This window comes from Neomonachus schauinslandi, chromosome 4, assembly GCF_002201575.2.
Source record: "Neomonachus schauinslandi chromosome 4, ASM220157v2, whole genome shotgun sequence".
In the NCBI taxonomy this organism is placed as follows: domain Eukaryota; kingdom Metazoa; phylum Chordata; class Mammalia; order Carnivora; family Phocidae; genus Neomonachus; species Neomonachus schauinslandi.
This window is the reverse complement of record NC_058406.1, coordinates 69,334,674-69,357,314: the sequence shown is the minus strand read 5'-3', so window position 1 is coordinate 69,357,314 and position 22,641 is coordinate 69,334,674. Positions and strand designations below refer to the sequence as shown.

The following is a 22,641-nucleotide window of genomic DNA, read 5'->3' as shown; positions in this document are numbered from 1 at the left end:
TGTCATTAAGAAGGGGTTAAGTTTTAGTGTTTTCTCCTACCAACTCATCTCACATAATTTTATGCCATACATTTATTTGAAAGACTATAGGGAATTAAAGGTAAGTTGCAGACTTCTGTATTCTTTCAAGGTCAGGAGGAAGCTACTAGTACTAGTTCCTACTCATGAGTTATTTGCAGGATTAACTTTGTTTTAATAATAAATATTTCTAATAAACTCTTGTGTAGGGTTATTACCATTCCACCTAAGAGTTAATTACTTCTTAAAAGATTGCATTCCTAATAAGGACAGTAAAGACTGGACATAGGGATTCCATTAGAAAATGCTAAGAAAAATTTCAGACTTTTAAACATTTCTTGAGTGGAATACTATAGTACAATGTAATGAGGTACAAAGTATCAAGAAAAAAGGAACCAAAGTTTAGCTTCAGTAATTTGCAGCTGTTAGGTCCTTGGTAAACCATTTTGCTTTAAAATTTTTACCATTCTGAAAGGCTTAAGGAAATACTAAAACATCCCAGAAACCTGGCCTCCCAGTATGTATTCATGCAGGAAACAGAATTAAAGTTATGTGCCAGATCCAAGATTAGGCTGGTAGAAAACCAATGGGTTAGTATCTACCAAGGACTGTATTTTCTCTCCAGGCCACGTGTTCCATGAAAGTACACATGGAAAAGTTAGTTTGAATCTTGATTCCAACTTACAAGTACCTAGAAATAAGAGAACTTTTAGGAAACTTAAACTGCAACTTCTAATTCACCAAAATGACTTTTATTTGTATTTGCTACATAGACGGTGAATGGTAATTCATGGCACTTGATATTTTGTCCAGACATGAAAAGGTTTATGAAACCAGTAAATGACATTTTGAAAAGGGTCTTCTGTCATAAATCCAAGATTGGCCTGTTTAGCACAATTCAATACTATTCCTTCAGTACTTCTATAAATGGAATTTTCTTCTACTTGTATCCATTTCCCGGGGCTGAAAATTAGGAAAAAAAAGTAAACAATTTATAGGTAACAATGCTTAAAAAAAAAACCCTTTTGGGTCCATTTCAGAGACTGAATAGTCTAGGTCTAATAAAGGTATTAGAAGTTACTGTTCTAATATGTAGGTGTATAATATACATGTAAAATTCTGAAGTAAAAATACCTAAGTAAACTACTGCTTACTAGAAAAGAGACGGGTTTTAAAATATTGAAGTTTTCATTTCTGATTTAAAATCTACAAACTTTATAAAACCTCTATAGCAAAAGTTTTCAAACATACAGCAGAATCGTAACACTGGCTTATAAATGGAGTGCTGGGCCCCACTCCCTAAGATGCTGATTGGGTAGGTCTGTGGGCCAACAATTTGTCTTCCTAACAGGTTCCTAGGTGATGCTGCTGGTCCACTTTGAGGACCACTGATCTTTAGAATAATTCAAATGAACCAGGGTTCATCACCAGTGCAAAATACCCTATTAGAGATTGGTTTTTTCAAGCTTATGGAGGTCAGGAGCATAGCTTGAGATATAAGCACTCAAAGCATAAAGTACATGGTTTCCTCCTCATTCCATTCTTTTAAAATGATCTAAATGGCTTTTGAAATAAGGCACATACCTTATGGACCCATTCATACTCTCCATATTTAGAATCAAAGGTTCCTTTCTGAAGAGATCTTAATTTTAAGGTAAAACGTGGTCCAAGTTCCTGAATTCCCACTTTCTTTTCACTCTTGAATATGTACCTTCAAAGATAAATGAAAGAATTAAGGGAAAACAGTCTGAATGAATCAAATGTAATTTCTTTAACGTGATAGAGTTCAAAAGATAATTTATTTCTTATCTAGAATACTTGTCACAATACATTAGAAAACATGTTTACATTGAAAATATATTTCATGATTTAAGTCAAAGTCTAAGGAGTTAAAGTACCTTCCTCACCTATGAAATCTGAAGAAGATATAGTCCCGTTGATTGTGGAATGTGGCAACTTGCCTCCCAATAAACTGAGGATTATGGGGAAAGAGAGATGCAAACATACGCCCAACAGAATGACCCAGTCTCGTTGTAAAGTTATTCAAAATTATTTCAGGTATGTGTTCTGTAGGGTCCTTGCCTCTTCTCTGGAAAAATGATGAAAAATATCACAATAAGGAATTAATCTATATCCTGATACTGTAAGTTCAAGTTTCAGAATTTATGTGGCAAACTGAAAAATTTTAAAGGTATCTTTCTTAATGACAAACTACCACAGATGACTTATCAATCTCATGAAATACATCTAAAATTATTTTAACATACAGTGACTGTACCAAAAAGTCCTACTAGAAAAGTAACCGGTTTCATAGTAATGAAGGCTATTGCCTGTCTGCCATAACTCAATTACAATCTCATAAGAAAATTGCCAGTAGATAAAACTTGCTTTAAGCAGAAGGACAAATGCCATTATAAAAGCAATTCGATCTGTAAGTTACAGAGTTAACTAAGCATATACTGCAAGGAAACCAATGCCAATCAAGGAATGAATAAAACTTACCTTAATTTCTTTACGCAAACGAACACTGCTCATTTTAAAATGAGCAGTTGGGCCATTTGGCAAGTGACTTAGAATTAATCCATCTGTTCATAAAGCTAAGAACACATTGAACGCTGTAATTTAAATCTTAAATTGTATAAATAACTGGTCTGTATGTCCAAAGGCTCATAAAATTTGTAGCTAGGTGAATAGGTAGGTACATGTATGCCTCTGGGTTAACAGTTTCTTACCATACTCAAAACTAAAGCCCCATAAGTCAACCCAGTATTTCAAAAAAAGATTAACCTATAGTACTCCCACTTTTTCTCTTCACCATATGATAAATGACTCATCACCCTCAAGAGGGTACGTTGGGTATTCAACAAAACTAGGCAAAAAGAGCTTATGTCCACTACCCTAACAGTAATAAGATGGGATTCTAGCGTAATTTTAGCATTACAAACAAAAAGTTTACCTCCATGTTCAGAGGCCTTATAACCCTAAAAATGCACGTTCATACATAAACACATTTGTATATTTTTTATACATTCGTAGGGTTAGTATATGCTGTCAGCTTTGAATACTGTCCCATAAGACTAGAGACTCCTAAGCTCTTTTTGAAATCAAAGTTATTAGTGTTTCTCGAAAGACAAGCTCTTATTCTTGGGATTACTGTGCCACAAATTAAAATCAACTAATTAATAACCATTTACTGATTGTCTACCACAAACAGACTTCTGGCATACATACTAAACTATAAATGAAGTATACCTACAACTGGTAGGGTTAGCAGCCCAAGGGCTTTAAAAGTCTGGAATGCAGCTACCTTATATAACATTCCTCAAGTCTTTGTAACACAACTTGATTCTTCCAAATACTGAACCTTAAAAGGATCAGAATCAGACTATTCCAAATTATCTGCACACAGTTTTACAAAACAAATGTTGCCATCTTTTTATAAAGGCATCAACATTCTCCCATTAGCCCATGGGTTATCTTCAACTTCCTCCTCCCTTTCTTACCAAATCCTATTTACTGCTTTTACCCTCAAATTAAGGACTTCCATAGCCTCCTCTTTACCCTTACTGCTATTCTCTTAGTTGAGGTCCTTGAGATTTTTCACCTACATTAAAACAGTATCCTAGTTGGTCTGACCTCTCTCACCATTCCAAGTACATTTTCTAATAGACTGTAAATCAAGTTGATATGTAATAAGGTATGGGATGCAACTGTCATTTTGTCTACCATGGTTTCTCATGCTAAATGAAAAGCAAACTAGATACACCCTGAGTCTTGACAGCTGTAGCTAATTTCAAACTACTCTCACGACTGCTCATCTACAAAACAAAAGATACCAGTACAGCTCTCATGTGGCCCCAAATCACCTTTCTAATCTGTCTCCCTTATGCCTATGTTTCCTAACTGGTGGGCACACAATCTCTTACACACCATACATATTAATGCTATTATGTATTTTTTGTTCATGCTATTTCAAATACCTGCATTATTTAACTCATCTATTAAGACCCACTTATTGAGTGCCTTTATGTTTGTTATTGTTTTATATATCCAGGTGCCCCCATTTTGGGTGCGTATTTACAATTGTTAGATCTTGTTCAACTGTCCCCTTTATTATGATACAGTGCTCTTCTGCATCTCGTTAAGTCTTTGAAGTCTAGTTTATAAGTCTGATATAAGCATTGATACTCCAGCTTTTTTTTTTTACATCCATTTTGCTTCTCCATCCCCTTTCAATTGGCATGTATCTTTAGTTTAAAATGGGTCTCTTTAGTTTAAAATGGGCAGCATATAGATGGGTCTTCTCTATCCATTCTGATTGGAGCATTTCGTCCATTTACATTCAGAGTAATTACTAATAAATATGTATTTAGTGCCATTTTATTACTTGTTTTGTCATTGTTTCTGGAGATTTTTCTACTCCCAAGAGTCCTTTAATACTTCTTGCAGGACTGGTTCAGTGGTCACAAACTCCATTAGTTTTTGTTTGGGAAACTCTCTCTCCTTCTATTCTGGATGGTAGCCTTGCTGGATAGAACATTCTTGGCTGCAGATTTTTCCCATTCAGCCCTTTGAATACACCATGCCACTGCCTTCCAGCTTGCCAAGTTTGTTGAGAAATCTGCAGCTAGCCTTTTGGGTCTTCTCTTGTAAGTTAGGGACTTCTTTTGTCTTACTGGTTTTTTTTTTAAGATTTTTTAATAACTATATTTTGAAATTTTAACTACAGTGTATCTTGGTGATGGCCTGCTTTTGTTGATTTTGATGGGAGTTCTCTGTGCCTCCTGGATGTGGATGTCTATTCCCTTCCCCAAATTAGGGAAGTTTTCAACTATTATTTCCTCAGATTTTCTGCCCCCTTTTCTCTCTTCTTCTGGTACTCTTATGAGTATTGTTATATTTGATGGAGTCACTGAATTCCCTAAATCTGTTCTCATGTTCCGTAATTCTTTTGTTCAGCTTATTTTCTGTTATTTTGTCTTCTATATCACTTATTCATTCCTCTGCTTCTCCTAGCCTTATGTTCACTGTATCTAGCCTGTTTCCAATCTCAGTCATTGCATTTTTCGTTTCTGACTCTTAACTCTTTTATCTCTGTGGTAAGGGCCTCCTTGAAATCTTTCATTCTTTTCTCAAGCCCAACGAATATCCTTGGTTGTTGCTTGAAATTCTCTAGCAGACATGTTACTTGTATCTGTTTTGCTTAGATCTCTGGCTGTGACATTATCTTCTTCTTTCATTTGGGATAAATTTCTCCATCTGGCATTTTGTCAAAGTCTCTCTGCCTTCTTCTGTGTTAGAAAAGCTCGTTATGTTTCCTGCTCCAAAGAGTAATGGCTTTAGGAAGTAGAGGTCCTATAGGGCCCAGGGCCTGGCACTTTAGGAAGTGTCCCTGGTGTGTGCTGTGTGTGCTCTACCTTGTGTTCTGGCTGCTCTGTCCTTCAGGCCAGCTGTCTGCAGAGGCTCTCCTTGCCTGCAGTGGGCGGTGTTTGGTCCTTGGCCAGAATCTGGTGAGTTTTAACTAGGTGTGCTCTGATCTGTTTGTTAAATGAGACCTGATACTACTTCCACTAGATCTGAAGCCCTGCAGAACTCTTTGGTCAGGAGACATGGTGCTGGTCTTCTGGGGAAGGGGCTCACCGTGCTGGGACTGAGGCAAGCTTGACCAAGAAGGGCAGTACTGTTGAGGCCTACTTCAAATGCCACCTCTTTTTACACAGTTAAAATTAAGCTTTAAATCTCAGCTGTCACTGTTACTTTAGCACCTGTCACTTATTTGACTTATAATCATGTAAACGACTTTCTTCCCAACTAATCTGTTAACTCTTGGAAGACAGATTTGTTTCTAATAAATACTAATGCCTACCACATAGCAGATAATCAGTATTATTTGAATTCTTTCCTACTTCTCAAAAATTCACCACAGGTTCAATTTCATGAGGTATAACCAAAAGTATTTCTGGATCATTTGCACACTGAAAAAAACCATGAAATCTCAGGATACTAAGAACATAAAGGTAATTTCCTCCAACCTAAATCAAGACTTGACTCCTTCCTAGAACATTCCCACTAAATTGTGGTTTCTGTCAAAAGAAAACTACAAAATCCAAAATTATCAGTTCCTAAGTACCTGCAATGTACAAAAAGCTTTACTACTTATGTTATTGCTAATTCCTAACATAAACCATGAAGAATAGGGGTCATTATCCCTATTTCAGTAACAAGGAAAAGAGGTTCAGAAGGGTTAGGCAGATTAGCCCCAATTTCAGAGCTAGGTGGCAGATCTTACTGGGTGGGATTACACCTGTGCACAAGCCCTAATGCATAGAGGCATTCTGCTATGAAGACTGAGGTAAAACTGACTTTTAGTACCCAAAGGCCAAGAATGCAAAACAGCCTACAAGCCACCAAAAGTATAGCACAAAGACTTATCTAGCTCAATTTCCATTTAGAAATACTGAATAGAGGATGTAGGTCTCTCTAGAAAAAACTTGCATGCTTTCCCCTATAACATTTACTAAAATGCCTACAACAGACCAGGCATTAAGCCTTGGAAACATAATACACTTAATGTGATCTTTGTGGGAACCCTAAAGATTTAGCTGTTATTTCTTACTTTAAGATAGGAGAAAACCGAGTAGCTAAGAAACTTGACAAAAATTACAAAGCAGCAAGTAATGAAGTGTATTTGACATCACATCTGCCTGACCCAAAGCCACTATACTATAGTTTACATAGTTGACAAAGCTCTTTTCTAGAGGAAATCAAGTTTATATCTCCATAAATTTCCACCATTTGGCACTACTCCTTTACAGCAGCCCTTCCAGTATCTTGTCATGCCCCCATATTCTAATTTCCCACAGGCCGAATATCCTCAATTCTTTCAACTTTTCTCCAAGTGTTACCATTAGGAATCATGACTTATTATTTGTAAGCCCATGTTAAGTCTCTAGGAATCACACTGCCATTCCTATTATGTGCCTACAAATTATTCTCCCTTTAATTATTCTGCATGTTTTTTCTGGATCATGGCAAATACTAACCGGCAGTCCTCTCCCCCTCCTCCTTCCATTTGCCTGTCTCGTATCTTCCTCAGAGTTAGCAAAGTCTCATTTACAAGTTTGTGCAGATATTCTTTGAAGCCAGGATATCTGACCTTATTCGGTTTCTAGGCCTTATCTTAAAATCTTTTTAACCAAGATGGACTTCCAATGCCCCTTACCAATGTCCTTACTAGTCTTAAAGACCATTCTCTGTTAAGAGAACACAAAAGCAATTTAGGAGGTCTGCTTTCCTAGCTTCTTCCACCAACACTTTGCCATCGACTTCATTACTACATATCAATTAGAAAAGAAAATGAAGTACCTTTGAAATTATAAAAATCAACATCCAGGGGCACCTGGATGGCTCAGTCAGTTAAGCGTCTGCCTTCGGCTCAGGTCATGATCCCAGCATCCTGGGATCGAGCCCCACGTCAGGCTCCCGCTGGAGCCTGCTTCTCCCTCTCCTTCCCGCTTGTGCTCTTTCTCACTATCTCTGTCACTATCTCTCTCTCTCAAATAAATAAAATCTTAAAAAAAAAATCAACATCCAGGCAGGACTATACTTATAAAAATTCTATTCATTAGGACTTTTAAAAACTACATAATTCTATACTCACAATCATGGGATACCTAACACATGCATATGTGTGTGTGCATATATATTTATGTGTATAGGAATATAATCTCACACTTGGGTTAATTAGTCTAGTTATTTCCTTAATATAAATTTGGTCTATGTACTGATGGCACCTTAATGATCTGAAGGTGTCCAATATGGTAACCAGAAAAATATTAATATATTTTGGGTAAAAAGACAATACAATTTTGTAAGGAAAAGAGAACCTAAGTCTAAAGGCAATAGATGGTATAAGTGAAACTTACGAACCTATATAAAATACCTCAACTAAAACAAGGATACAATGTTTACTGAACTGATGAATGCCTGCCAGCAGCCTTAAAATGGTAATGATTTTTTAACTGCCAGAAAATAAGAGAGGAACACAGACCTTGCCACTTTATTTTGGGAAACAGTTTTAAGAAAGCAGAAACTACATTAAAAACATCTCTTCTGGAATAGTTAAGTATTCAAGAGATTTTAGTTATTTTGGTACATTAACCCACAATCCAAGCCAAATTATAATATGGCCAACAAAACATCACATTAGAAAGCTAGTTTTAGCCTATTTTAGTCTCTGGAAAGTAACCTGTACAAGTGGATAATGTCTTTAACTTATATTGAAAATAATAAGGCCCTAAAAGTTATTTAGGTTTTTAAAACATAGCTTTTAAACTATTATAAAAAAAAAAAAAAAGCAATGTTCATTGATTTAAAAAAAAAAAAGTTATTCTGGCAGCAGCAAAGTCCTGTCCCTATTTTTTATGAATCCTTAATAATTTTAATAGTTTGACCCATTGAAATGATCATCTTCAAAATGAATGAGCTCACAGGGGAGCCTGGGTGGCTTAGTCAATTAAGCTGCTAACTTAATTTTCGCTCAGGTCATGATCTCAGGATCCTAGGGTCGAGCCCCACTGCCTCTGCTCCTTCCCCTGCTTCATGTGCTCTCTAAAAATAAATAAATCTTAAAAAAATTAAATTACATTAATGAGCTCACAGGCACCATTCGATAAATAAGTAAAACAGCAGCAACAACAAAAACAAACCTAGGCATCTTTATGTGCTCTTCCATCTCCAAACAGGACAAAAATACCCTGGGTTCATGTGACACAGTCACCTCAGATCTGAGACTCACAGAAAAAAGGATAGAGTATTCTTGGCATCTGAAACAGTAGCAAATACATAATATGGGCTCAAATATCTACCTCAAAAATGTAATCCTGTGATATCACCCCTGGTAACATAAAATCTAGCCATATCTAACTACTTGCAGATCCCCAATTGGGTCAGCTCCATCTGCCTTTACAAATAATATATCCACACTGGGCACTCTTCTTCCACCTTATTTACCTCACTCACCCATATTCACCTTGACTGAGCTTAAGCATCTTTTCTGTCAAGTCCTTCCTCCCTAATATCCCCAGGGCAGATTTTACCAGAGTGTGCACTGTATTTCTCTCTTTAATTGTACTATCCACTCTCCATTTTTGTTAGTTTGCTTACCTATTCTCTCCTACTAGATTATGAACTCCCTGAAGCTCTTGTTTATCTCTGCAACTTTTACTAAGGATTAAAGTAATGTCTTGCCTATAGCATTTACTTGATGAATATTTGCTAAATGAAAAGAAAGTTCATAGAATCTTAGATACGTAATTTTCTAGCTTAAAAAATTATGTTCTTAAAGTTATAGAAAACATTTCCTTATTCTTTCAAATATATTTTAAAAGGGGGTGAAGGTGAGACAGGAAAACTTCTTTAAGAAAGGATACTTGGTGTTTTACGATCTTCATTAATAACGATCAGATCTGTGAAATCTCTTGAAATGCACTGTGGAATAATTTTTTTCAGAGCCAGTCCTCTTCTGTAATAAACATGTGAGTTTGGTATAACTGTGGAGAGCTGTTCACAGAGTCGTACTGTTCTCTGCAAAACAAAATAACAGAAATCCTCAAAGGTGAAAAGGAGTAAGTCTTATGTGGAATACACTTATAAAGAAAAAAGCAATGATTAATATACGTGTTATTAATAAAGGGCAAGGGTAGGGAAGGAATGATATCTGAACAGTATTTAATCCTTTATCAAAAGCTGATCATCCTAAAGCAGTGGTTCTCAACTGGGGGTGATTATGCCCCACAGGAGGACACTTGGCAAAAATGGTTCTAACTGGTGGTAGTGGTAGGGGTGGTGGGTAGTGGTATCTAGTGGGCAGAGGCCAGGCATGCTCCTAAACATCCTATAAGGAACAGGACCACCCCCATGATAAAAAACGATGCAGCCCAGAATGCTAACAGTGCTGAGGCTGATAAACTCCATCCTGAAGAATCATGCTTCGAGAAGCCGTATCATTATCACAGTATTAATTTTATTTAGCTTATTCACAGGTATTATCTATGGCAATTACTAATAATTTAACTCAGATCTTCTGAAAGGAATTCTTTTAAATAGTCTAAGTAATGTAAGAAAATTAAGAATTCAATAACTATACTGATTGATATGTTTACCCCATGAGGTCTATCTGATGTTGTGATGAGAATCTTGGGAGAAGTTTGTCTGTTGAAGTAAGAAGCAAATTCATCTGTAGCTTCATCATAAGCAACCTGTGAACAGAAAAAAATATAATCTTATATCAAACAAATACTCTACTAGGCCAAAATTCTAAAAGTAGCTCCAGCAGGATTCTATGACACTGACTACCTTCCTAGCTGATAGGGGATTTAAAGAAAGCCAAGAAGGACTTATATTAATGGCAACATGAATAGGCTGAGTGATTTTCTATTTGTAGAATACAAGTATAAAACTGGAAAAAATTGTCAAAAAACAATTTCAAGACACAAACTGAGCTGTGTTTATTCTTCTGAAGATTATTTATTTATTTGAGAGAGAGAAGAGTGTGTGAGCAGGGGGAAGGGCAGAGGAAGTGGGAGACAATCCCCAGCAGACTCCGTGCTGAGAGCAGAACCCAACACAGGACTCGATCTCACAACCCTGAGATCATGACCTGAGCTGAAATCAAGAGTTGGGTGCTTAACCAAATGAACCACTCAGGTGCCCTGAGCCATGTTCATTCTTGAAAAATGGCTAGGGCTAGGGGCAAGGACATCAGGAATCTTATTTAGAACTATTCCATTTCTTCCATCAACATGGCTGTGAAAATAGTAACTTTATCAACTTTAGGTCTGATGGTAGGCAAGAACCAGCAATCTTGAATCCAAGGGTGGTGGATTGGATTGGGGAGAGGTGGATTTGAAAACCATTGCTTTGCTAGTCCAAGGTTACTGGGCCAGTTCAGGGTAGGTGTGGACCAACCAGAAATGTAAAGGAGAGCTAAGGAAGTGAAAGAGCCACAGAGGGGCTGAGATAATCTCCACAAATCCCTGGCTGACAGCTGAACTACACATGAAAGAGTTCTAAGAAACCAATTCACATGAAAGGCGAAGGAGACTTGAGAACTGGCTGCAACTTTGAATGCAATCCTCAACCCACACCCAGCTCAGCTGATAGAAGTTGAGAGGCTCAAGGTACCTCAACACAATCTCTGCCCAAACCACTGGCTTACCATTAAGCCATACAAACACAGAGACGATCTCTAGGGAGGCAGGTTAAAAATAACAATAAAAAAAACAAGTAGAGACACACATTGCTGTTAAAGGAAATTCAACTTTTAATGTTTGTGGGCCCTGCTCCTGGGCTCCCAAGGAAGCCAGCTTTTACCAAGGTTAAAATGACTTCACCAAACTTCAAAGCATGGGCTCTATTTCTGCCCCAAACACACACTGTATATCTACTCTGTTAACAAATAACTTTCTAAAAGAACACTTTAAACTAAAGATGAGTAAAAATCTCCCTAAATTCCATTCCCATACCTCCAAAGCCTGCAACCTTGCACATACTAAAAGCATAAGATAAAGTTTGTAATTTTCTGAAATGTCCTTTGTCATGATGCTCTGTAACTCTCGATGTAACAAAAAATATATATAACCCTGTATTAGATGTTCCTTCTCCAGAGTACTCTCTTCTTTGTCAAGACTGTATATCCTGAGCAGCTGTCCTCAACTGGGCTCGCCTGCTTGCTTTCCTTTCTCTCTCTCTTTCTCTATTTTTTTTAAGAAATTCTAAAAGATTTGTTCATTTTGCATTGACAGTGCTACTGATGGGGAGACAGATTCATTACACAGTTTAAATCTAGGCAAGTTACTAGAACAAAAAAATCAATAACTCAAAAAATAAAACAGTCCAGAACTACTGTAATATGTTGTCTAAAATGTCCAGCTTTTGGCCAAAAACTTAGGTATTTAGTATGACCCATAATCAGGAAAGAAGCAGCCAATAAAAACTGTCTCTGACTGGGCCTAGATGTTGAATTTAGTGAAAATTTCAAAGTAGCCATAATAAATCTATTCAAGAAATTAAGAGAAAAGAGGAGCTTAATGTGGATCTAAGATGGCAAAAGAATCAATGAATTTGAAATTAGATTAATAAATATCCAATCTGAAGAACAGAGAAAACAATCATTAAAAAAGGAGCAAAACTGAAGAAACTTGTAGGACAATGTTAACCATTTCAGTAGTGTGTGAAAAGGAATTCTCTGGGGCGCCTGGGTGGCTCAGTCCATTAAGCGTCTGCCTTCGGCTCAGGTCATGATCCCAGGGTCCTGGGATCAAGACCCACATTCATCGGGGAGCCTGCTTCTCCCTCTCCCCCGATCCTTCTCTCTCTCTCAAATAAATAAATAAATAAATAAATCTTAAAAAAAAAAAAAAAAGGAAGTCTTTGAAGGAAAGAGAAGGTAGAAAAAAATATTTGAAGAAATAATAGGTGAAAAATTCTTAACATACAGCTACAAGCTCAACAAACCCCAAATAGGATAAAAAGAACAATAACCTAAACACATCAAAGTCAAACTGCTAAGAGCCAAAAACAGAACATTTTGAAAGAAATAAGAAAAACCATGTGTAGGTGAACAACTATTAAAATGGCTGATGTCTCATCAGAAATTATGAAGGTCAAAATGTAATGGAATATGTTCCAAATACTAAAAGAAAAAAAAAAAAGTCAACCAAGAATTCTGTAATTTGCAAAATTCTTTCAAAACTGAAGGTAAAATAAGCGTATTTTTAAATAAACAAAAATGAGATAATCAGCTATTAGATCTGTTATAAAAACAAAAACATAAGGAGATTCTACAAACTGAAAGAAAATGACACCAGATGGTAACTCAGATCCAAGGAAAAGAAAGAACAGCACTATAAATGGTAAATACAAAGGTAACCACAAAAGACTTTGTGTGTGTGTGTGTACACTCTTAATTTCTTTTTCTTTTAAATGAGATTATTTAAAGCAGAAAGTATAACACTGCATTTATAACATAGACAGATGTTGTATATATGACAATACCATAAACAAGAGTGGAGGAAACAAAGCTACACTGGTGTAAAACCTGCTATACTTTACCAGCATCGTGTCTGTATTTACTTGAAGTAGATTGTGATAAAGTATGCTGTAATTCCTAGGGAAACTGCTAAAAGAACCCTAAATATATAATTCAAAAGATTAAGAGGAATTAAAATAGCATACTAAAAAATATTTTTTAATATAAAAGAAAGCAGTCAAGGAGGAACAGAATAAAAACAAAGATATAAAATATGTTGAAAAAAAAGCAAAATGGCAGAATTAAATATAACTACATCAATAATTAACATTAAATACTAATTGTCAGACTGAATGAAAGAGCAATATCCAACCATATGCTGTAAGTGACATTTTAAATTCAAAGATACAAACTGGTTAAAAGTAAAAGCATGAAAAAAGATATACCATGAGAACAGTAACCATAAGAGAGTTTAGATGGCTACGTGTACATGAGACAAAATAGACATTAAGAAAAGAAATGCTGCAGTGAACAATTTAAGGGACGGGACAATAAGGGACACTGGATTACTAGTCAATACATTAGGAAGATACAGTAATTATAAGTGGACACATACCTGAAGAAAAGTAAAAACAAAAACATTTAAAAATAGGTATGTACCTAACAAAAGAACCCCCAAAAAGACTTGAAGCAAAACTGAAAGGAATGGAAGAAATGAATAATTCGAAAATTATAATTAGAGATTTCAATATTCCTCTTTCAGTAACTGATAGAATTAGAAATTCAGCAAGTATATAGAAAATATGAACAACACAATCAACCAACTTAAAATAACTATCTTAACAATCCACTTCAAAACAGCAGAATATACATGTTTTCCAAAGGAACACAGAACATTCTCCAGAACAGATCTTGCCCTAGAACACAGAACAGTCTCTTTACTTGAAAAGGACTAAAACCAAACAGAGTATATTCCAGAACCACAATAAAACTGGATTAGAAATCAATAGCAGAAATATATCTGGGAAATCCTCAAGTATTTGGAAATTGAGCAACACACTTCTTGATAATCAATGAACCAAAGAAGAAATCCCAAGAGAAATTAGAAAATATCTTGAACAGAATGAAAATGAAAACACAACAAACATATCAAAATGTATGGGCTGTGGCTAACGCAGTGCTTAGGAGGAAAACCATAGCTTTATGTTGATTATATTAAAAAGAAAGAAAAGTATAAAATTAGTAACGTAAGCTTCCATTTTAAGAAACTAGAAAAAGAAGAATAAATGAAACCTTAGGTAAGTAGAAGAAAAGAAATACAAGGATCAGGGGAAAAACTAATGAAATAAAATACACCACGCAAAAACAAAACAAAAGCAAAACCAAAAACATGAAATTACAAGAAGAAATCAACAAATCTTTCATTATAAGAGATACCAAGATTTGAACAATAAGGAAGGACACACATCTTAAAGCTTGTGGGATATACCAAAAGTGGTACTTAGAGGGAATTTTGTGGCCTTAATTGCTCATTATAGAAAGGAAGTTGAAAAATAATCAAATAAAAAGAATAAACTCAAGAGAGTAATAGGAAATAAATGATAAAGATAAGGTGAGATATAAATAAATTAGAAAACAAAGTTTCAAATAGAGATGATCAAAAAAGTAGTTTGAAAAGAGTTAACAAAACATTTTATCTCTGGTGAAAAGCCCAAATAGATAATATTAAGAATGGAAAGGAACATTACTGCAGTCTCCCTTATATACACAGATACACATATTCCAAACAAAGTTCTGACAAACCAAAACAATGTGTAAAGGATAAAACATCTTAATTAAATTGAATTTATCCCAAGGATGCAAAAGAGATTTAACATTAGAGAATCTATTTCATTTCCTACATTAATACAATAAAGGAGAAAAACTGCATACTCATCTCAGTATTTGCAGAAAAAGTACATCATTATCTCAATATTTGCAGAAAAAGTATCTGATAACATTTTACATTCATTCATGATAAAACAAACAACCCCGCCAGCAAGAAAAGAATAAATGGATTTTCTTAACTCATAAGGACAATCTACCATTAAAGATAAACATTAATGATGACATGTTAGAAGTATTCTCTTTAAAATTAGGAACACGGCACAGATAACACTATTGCTATTTCTATTTATTTGACATGCTGGAGGTTCTAGTCAGCACAAAAGAAATAAATTATTAATGGACTGAGAGTTATTTGCAGAAATGATTAGCTAAACATGAAATGAAAACGATATTTAAACAAATTATTAGCAACGAATTTAGGTAAACTGTTTAGAAGATCACAATCCAAAAATCAATGGCATTTTTATAAATCAGCAAATAAAACAATTTTCAGAGATGCGATTTACACTAATAAAAAACACAAGATACACAGCAATAGCTCTAACAAAATTTATGTATAAAACTTGCATGAAGAAAACTATATTCATTGAAATGCATTTTCAGTAAGAAGACCTATCTAAAAAAAGCAATATATAAATAAAACCCCTAAGTTATCTGCTTTAATACAATTTATAATTTTATATGCTAGACCAAAGTTTTAGAGAGAGAACATTCCTGAAGAGAGAGATTAAAGGATGGGGGTGGAGAGGGGCATTCTGCTCTAACAGATATCAAAACTTACCATGAAGATAAATAATTAAGAAAATAAAGAAGTCATACAGCAACAAACTGACCAATAGTCCAGAAAAAGGCCAAGTATATATGGATACTTGATTTATGACACGGCATTATAATTCAGTGGGAAAGGTTGTACTATTGCAAAAATGGTGCTGGGGAAACTGGTTACATATGGTGGGGGTAGGAAAAGGGGCAGGGGAAGAAAGAAAGAAATTGGTTTTCTTTCTCATGCCAAACAAAAAAATCGATTCCTGGTGATTACGTACATAAATGTGAAAATCAACTCTTCAATTTTTTTTAGGAAAAATAATATGAGAACATATCACAGGATAAAGATTTCTTAAATAAGACCAAAAAAACATTAAATATTAAAAAACCTTAAACTCGACTAAATATTAAGGACTTTTATTCACCAAAAGACAGCACAGAAAAAGTAAAAAGAGCATCCACAAATTGGAAGATACTTAATAAAAGGTTAGTATCCAAAATATAAAAAGAAGTTCTACAAATCAGTAAAACATACTATAGGATAGAAAATTGGGCAAAAGACATGAGCTGGCATAACTTTAGCAAAAACACAGTGCATACATGAAAAAGATGCTCAACCACATTAGGAATCAGGGAAATGCAATCTCAAACCACAATGAGATAGTCCTTTATACTAGGCAAAGTACTGGTCAGAATGTAGAAGTATTGGTCAGAATGTAGATGACCAGAAATACTACCCTTATTCTATGCAAGTGAAAAATGATACCACTACTTTGGAAAACATTTTGGCACCATCATGTAAAGTTGAACATTTACACACTTCATGACCCAACAAATTCTCCCCTAAGTAAATATTTAGGAATTTTTTACATATATGTAGCCTCTAAATACCTATGATTTCCAATTTAGCTCTAGCCAAGACCTCTTCCATATCTCGTCAATGACAATTCCATCCTTCTATCCTTCCAACTGCTCAGGCTAAAAACCTCAATACCATCTTTGAATCCTCTTTCTCTCATATCCCATTTCCAATCTACCAAGAAATTCTAGTGGCTCTAATTTCAAAATATATCTGGGGAAAAAACCCAAATCAAATTGATTCTCAACACTCATTGTAATCGCTATAGCCCAATAGCCCAAGTCATCATCATCATAATCTCTTTCTTGGATTACTTCACTAGCTTCCTAAGTATCTATTTGCCTCTCTAATTACATTCTCAGACAGCAACCAATTACTATTAAAAACTAAGTGTGAGCATATCATTCCTCTGTACAAAACCATCCAAAGGCTCATTTCACTAAGTATAAAAGCCTAAGTCCTCACGATGGTCAACAAAGCCACTGCTCTGCCTTCTGCTCTTCCCAATACTTTCCCTGGCACCTCTTCTAGAATCCTCTCTCTTGCCCACTATATTTCAGCATACTGGCCTCCTTGCAGTTCTGCCCCACTTGTTTCCAAGGAATGGCCAGTGTAAAAACTAGTGCATAAACAGTTAATGCAAAAGCTCTAAGGCAGGAGGAGCATGTTTAGTATGTTTTTGAAGAACAGCAAGGAAGCCAATTTCTTTATTGATTTACTATTTATTATCAAAAATGGCTAATTTCTTTACATCCTTCAAGTTTTTGCTAAAAGGTCATCTTCTCAATGAAGCCTACTCTGACCATCATTATATAGAACTGTAACCCTAACCAACAGAATGGGCGATAGACATGAACAAACAACTGATTAAAAAGAAAAGTATATAAAATGAACATAATCATGAGCAATTACTAAACTCTTATTAAGTGACATTCCAAAAAATACCTGGACATTAAAAGCAAAGAAAGTCTGAGGAACCGTTCCAAATTAAGGGAGGTTAAAGTCATTATAATGGAATAAAATGCATGAGCTGGATTTTTCTTTTGCTAAAAATGACGCCATTTGGACAACTGTAGACATCTGAAATAAGATGTCTAGACTAGATAATAATCAATGTTAATTCTGTGATTTTGATAACTATACCCTGTGTTTAAGAAAAACCCACTTGTTTATAAGTAAAATCCACTAAATTATATAGGAGTAAACAGGCTTCAGGGCTGCCATTTACTCTCAAGCATTGCAGACAGAATACAGAAGAAAAGCATGTGTGTACAATTTAGTATTTAGGAAATCTAGGTGAAGGGCATACATGAATTCCCACTTTTCTATTAAGTCTGAAATTATGTCAAACTAAATAAAACGTACATACACACATACTCCTATATATATAAAATTGCAAACTCTCTCTACTTCAGGTAGTCCTGAATCTACTTTACCCAATTTTTTTTTAAGATTTATTTATTTTAGGAGGAGAGAGAGCGAGCACATGCATGCAGGAGGAGAGGAAGAAAGAAAATCTCAAACAGACACCCCGCTGAGCACAGAGTCTGACTTGGGGCTCGATCTCACGACCCTGAGATCATGACCTGAGCCGAAATCAAGTTGGACGCTTAACTGACTGAGCCACCCAGGCCCCCTCTTTCACCCTCCTAACACATAATTTATTTTATTATGTTCACTGTTTGTCTCTCTCCCTAGAATGTAAGTTTCAGGTGGGCTGATATTTTGTGTGTATATATGGCAGAGTGTTTGGTGCACTGGTGGGTCCCAAGTCCCTAAAACAGATCCCAATACATGGCAGGCAATCAAACATTTGCTGGAAGATTGACAGACTGATTGAATGAATGACTATATCAGGAAATGTTAAAGAATGTCACTAACAGTACTGTTTGAGAGCAAATATAACCAAAACCAAATTTGCTTACAAAAAAAAAAAGTTTAAAAACACTGATTCTCTCACTGTACTGTCACCAACTATTTAAAAGCAAAATGTGAAAAGTGACAAGTGGATATTATCTTGAAGCGAAGAGTTTTATGAGGACACAGGAAGTACCACCAAATGTTATCCTTAAATCAAAATGTCTAATACTACAAAAATCTATAGTATGAGGAATGCTTTTCGAATGATATTAAAAACAACAGAAGCTCTACACAAGATACTAAATGACAAAAAGTTTACCTAGGCATAAAATATACATTTCTAGAAAATAAGTAATCATTGCCTTTTTCTAGAACATTTGAGAAATTCAATTATGAAATAATCTATAGCAAATAATATGCCAACATTATAGCTGAATCAGTCCATTATACAACTTCACCAGCCAGTACTTTAAGTATCAATATATGAACAAATGATTTATCAAATGTGGCCATCCAAATTTATTTAAGACTGTAACATTACCTCTTCATCATTAGGGTCTACTACAGTTTCATCATATACTCTCTGGTTGTCAATGGTCTTTGGTATAGGCTTTGGTGGAGCCTAAATAAAAGAAAAAAAGATTAAGTTTTAGAAGCAATTTACATTAATAATTTTGCATTCTGATTGGGGAAGAATAACAGAAATTTGCAAATAATCCAAAAACTGAATCTGTTCCTCACTTCCACTGCTACATCAATCCTAATAATAATACTGAGTAAGAGGTTTTTAACTGAGCAGAAACATAAACATCCTAGAAGAACTGCTAACTGAATGAAATGACTTAAAACCATGCAGAAGTAGCTGAAAGAAGAAAGTGGAATTAAAATAATTATCCACTAAAAAGTTTATTAAACAGAATGAAAAAAATTACAGTTGACCCTAAAACAACATGGATTTGAACTGTGCAGGCCCTCTTACATGCAAATTTTTTACAGTGCAAGACTATAAATGTATTTTCTCTTATAATTTTCTGAATAACATTTTCTTTTCTCTAGCTTATTTTATAGTAAGCATGCAGTATATAATAAACATATAAAATATGTGTTAATTGATTATTTATGTTATCATTAAGACTTCAGATCAATAGTAGGGTATTAGTAGTTAAGTTTTGGGGACTTTCAACTGTGCAGGAGTGGAGATGGTCTGCAACCCAACTGCCATGTGTTCAAGGATTGGCTGTACAAAGGTATATCTACCTTTCCAATACTTCCAGAAAGCTATTCAGAAATAAATAACAAAAGCTACAAATCTAATCTGCTGAACTAGTAATTCTAGTTTGAGGCATTTATGGTAAGGAATGAAAGGGAGGAACAATTTATATAAAGAAATATACAGTGTCACTATTATTAGGGGACATGAACAGCAAATAGAGCAAATATCCAACAAGAGGGTAATGACTACGACACTTTAACATAATGGAATACTGTTAGCATTGGCAACATACATACTCAGCTTAGACCAAAAAGTTGTGTAAATGAAATGCTAAGGAGCAGGAACAAAGAATTGTAAGCATACACTGACTAAAACAAATTCAAAACATATGTATGCTAGCAGAGATATGAAGAAGTATGATCTGATAAACTAGGATTTTTTTATTATATTCTATGAACAAATATTAAGTTTTAAAAGAAATTTCTTAAAGGAGGCAGTTCTAGGAAGTCATCTTTCAGTCCAAAAAACAAGAATGGTGAAATTTCCAAATGGTGATTGGCATATTTGCTGTAATTGACTGATTACTGAGAGTTAAGAGACTAACGTTACTTGATAGGATTCTGCAAGTCAAAACAGTCTAATACTGGCAAGTCTGGCAAGGCCTAGACTGGGGAGCTTCCCCATTCCCAAAGTCAGGAAGATGAGTTTCTGTCTCTCAAACACATAAAATTAAGTAAAATAAGCACGATGAAGCAGACATACCATTTATGTGAAATTTTGAAAAAAATGCAAAACACCACTATTGTCTTCATTGTTTAGGGACACAAAAAAAGAAGTGCATGGGAACAAAACATGGCAATTTCATAAGTGGTTATTTTTGGAGGGGAAAGCAATCAGGAAGAAGCATCCAAAAGACTTTGAATATTATTTGCTAACACACTGTTTCTAAGCTGAGTGAAGAATAGAAATGGGTTTGTTATACTATTTTATTTTCACATCTTTTATACACTGGGAATATTTTATAATAAATTTAAAAGAAAATGATACAACATAAATATCAGGAAGCATTCCTCAATATAAGACAAAAAGCAGATGGCTAAAAATTTTATTTACCTTGTCACCAAGAGCTTCTCTCTCTTTCTTAAGTTTTTTCTTAATTGCCAACTTTTCCTAAAAAGTTTAAAGCAAAGAACAATATTGAGAAACCACCAGTTATATCACAAACACATACTGAAACTATACATTACTAATGCTATGAATACTTAAACTGAGCAATTTTGTAATGTAGTAAATATCCTGACACAGATTTTCATACCTAAGTTATTGTAAACCAAATAAGCCGGCCAATCAATAAAAAATAAAGATCTTGCTCCTTCAAAAAAATCTAAATTGAAAAAAAAAATCTAAATTGGCAAGTCTGAATATTTAAAGTTTTACTAGCTTTATCTTTTACTATAAAGTCTCAATTTAAGTAAAAATGTAAAACGTATACTTAAATAAGTTAAGAAGTTTTTGTTTTATTTTGCATTCCTAACAAGTTGCGTTCTAAAGAAATCCATGGCTATGCTGCTTGTTTCTTTTGGAAAGTACTAAAAATAAATGACAATGGGAGATACGTTTTCAGATTGCTTCCAATGAACCACCATTAGTTTTCCAAAAATCTTATAATCAAAATATGCTTTTAAAATTATTAAGAACTTGCAAGGTGAATTACAATTGTACTGTAAATCTGTACCTTCCGGAGATTTCTAAACAGAATGCTTAACACACAATACAAAGTACTCTCCCCCCATCCCCAGTGCCTATCTACCCTCCACCCATCAAGTTTCAGATTATGGTGTCAAGAAGTCTTCTAGGAGACCCTTCCCGCAAACGCGCTCACCTAGAATGAGTTAGATTCTCTATGTACTCCAATAGCACTTTGGCGCTTATAATGAATAAGGCTCAATCCACGGCCTCAAAAAAATCTAGTAAGAGGAGACAGGCAAGTAAAAAGAATATTATGTGTGTAACTTTTATGACGTACAAAAATAAACAAATGCTTGCTTCCAACTTCAATTTAGCCACAAATAAGCACTGTGACCTTGAGCTTTATTTATCTCCTCATATTTATCTCCTAGAACAGTCTGAAGGAACGTTGTAAATACAATTACTAGAAACTTCACAGAATTTCGGTAAGAGTTGCTGTCTAGGAATCAGAGAAGCATCACTTTGGGTTTATGCAGTGCCCGTTTTACAGATTCTAGGAATCAACCAAAGTTACATGGACTAGGCGAAGCACAGAGATGGGAGAATTTCGCCTTCCAGGTCAGGAGGGGTATTTTCACTGCTAGGAGAGCGGGACTTCTCGCTTTCATTCTGGGGGGGGACCTAGAAAGGGGCTAGAAAGGAAGAGAAACCTTGACGCTCAGGCAAAAAGCTGAACCTAGAGAAAGTCTCCAAAACAGTGCGAGGGGACCAGGACACAAGAACATCCGCCTCACTCGTCTAGATTAATTACCGTCTCCACGACGCCAGGCCAGGAGCGACCACGCAAGTGCTATTCCCCGCCCCACTGCCACACACGCGCATAAATGACGCGGCGCATGCGCCCTGCCACCTCCGCCCCGTCCTACCTTACGCTGCTGCTGTTTCCACCGCGTGAACATTAAGTGTCGCCGTTGTTTGTTCTTAATTTCCGAAATGCTGAAACCCGGGGGGAAGGCAGCCGCTTTCGGGAGTTGGACCCCGCTTTCCGGCGCCCCATCCTCAGCGGCTGCAGCCTCCTGAGGTTCTTCGGCGGTCGCTTTCCGTTTCAGGCTTTTCTTTCCCCGGCTGCCGCTCTTATCCCCGGCTTTCGCCATGGTGTTTGCTTCTAGGCGTCTGTACGGAAACGGAAATAGCTTACCCCTGTGACTACCTTACTTAATCTTTTACTTCCGGGGTCAGGAAGTTCTTAAAGGTGGACTACTACTCTGTGATCTTTAGCCATTTAAGAAGGTGGAGGAATTTAGAGGTGCCTGGGTGGCT

The 22,641-nt window shown here is 35.5% G+C and overlaps 1 protein-coding gene across 1 annotated transcript; it reads right to left on the bottom strand.

Annotated features, from left to right (window-relative positions):
• Window positions 1-721: 721 nt before the first annotated feature.
• Window positions 722-22,494, bottom strand: RPF1 (ribosome production factor 1 homolog). The gene is made up of 9 exons (XM_021690321.2): window positions 22,248-22,494; window positions 20,746-20,802; window positions 18,961-19,041; window positions 10,182-10,277; window positions 9,450-9,603; window positions 2,521-2,603; window positions 1,926-2,107; window positions 1,603-1,729; window positions 722-981 (listed from the first exon to the last, which is right to left on the bottom strand). The coding sequence occupies exons 1-9, from the start codon at window positions 22,473-22,475 to the stop codon at window positions 940-942; spliced, it is 1,050 nt and encodes a 349-aa protein (XP_021545996.1). The 5' UTR covers window positions 22,476-22,494; the 3' UTR covers window positions 722-939.
• Between the last annotated feature and the right edge of the window lie 147 nt (window positions 22,495-22,641).

Bases quoted from the DNA above. Each gene is read 5' to 3' on its own strand.
- RPF1 (XM_021690321.2), bottom strand. From the start codon at position 22,475: ATGGCGAAAGCCGGGGATAAGAGCGGCAGCCGGGGAAAGAAAAGCCTG. The intron at 20,803-22,247 runs GTAGGACGGGGC...TAAACTTTTTAG, and splicing joins GGAAACAGCAGCAGCGTAAG to GAAAAGTTGGCAATTAAGAA. The intron at 982-1,602 runs GTATGTGCCTTA...CCTAATTTTCAG, and splicing joins AGTATGAATGGGTCCATAAG to CCCCGGGAAATGGATACAAG.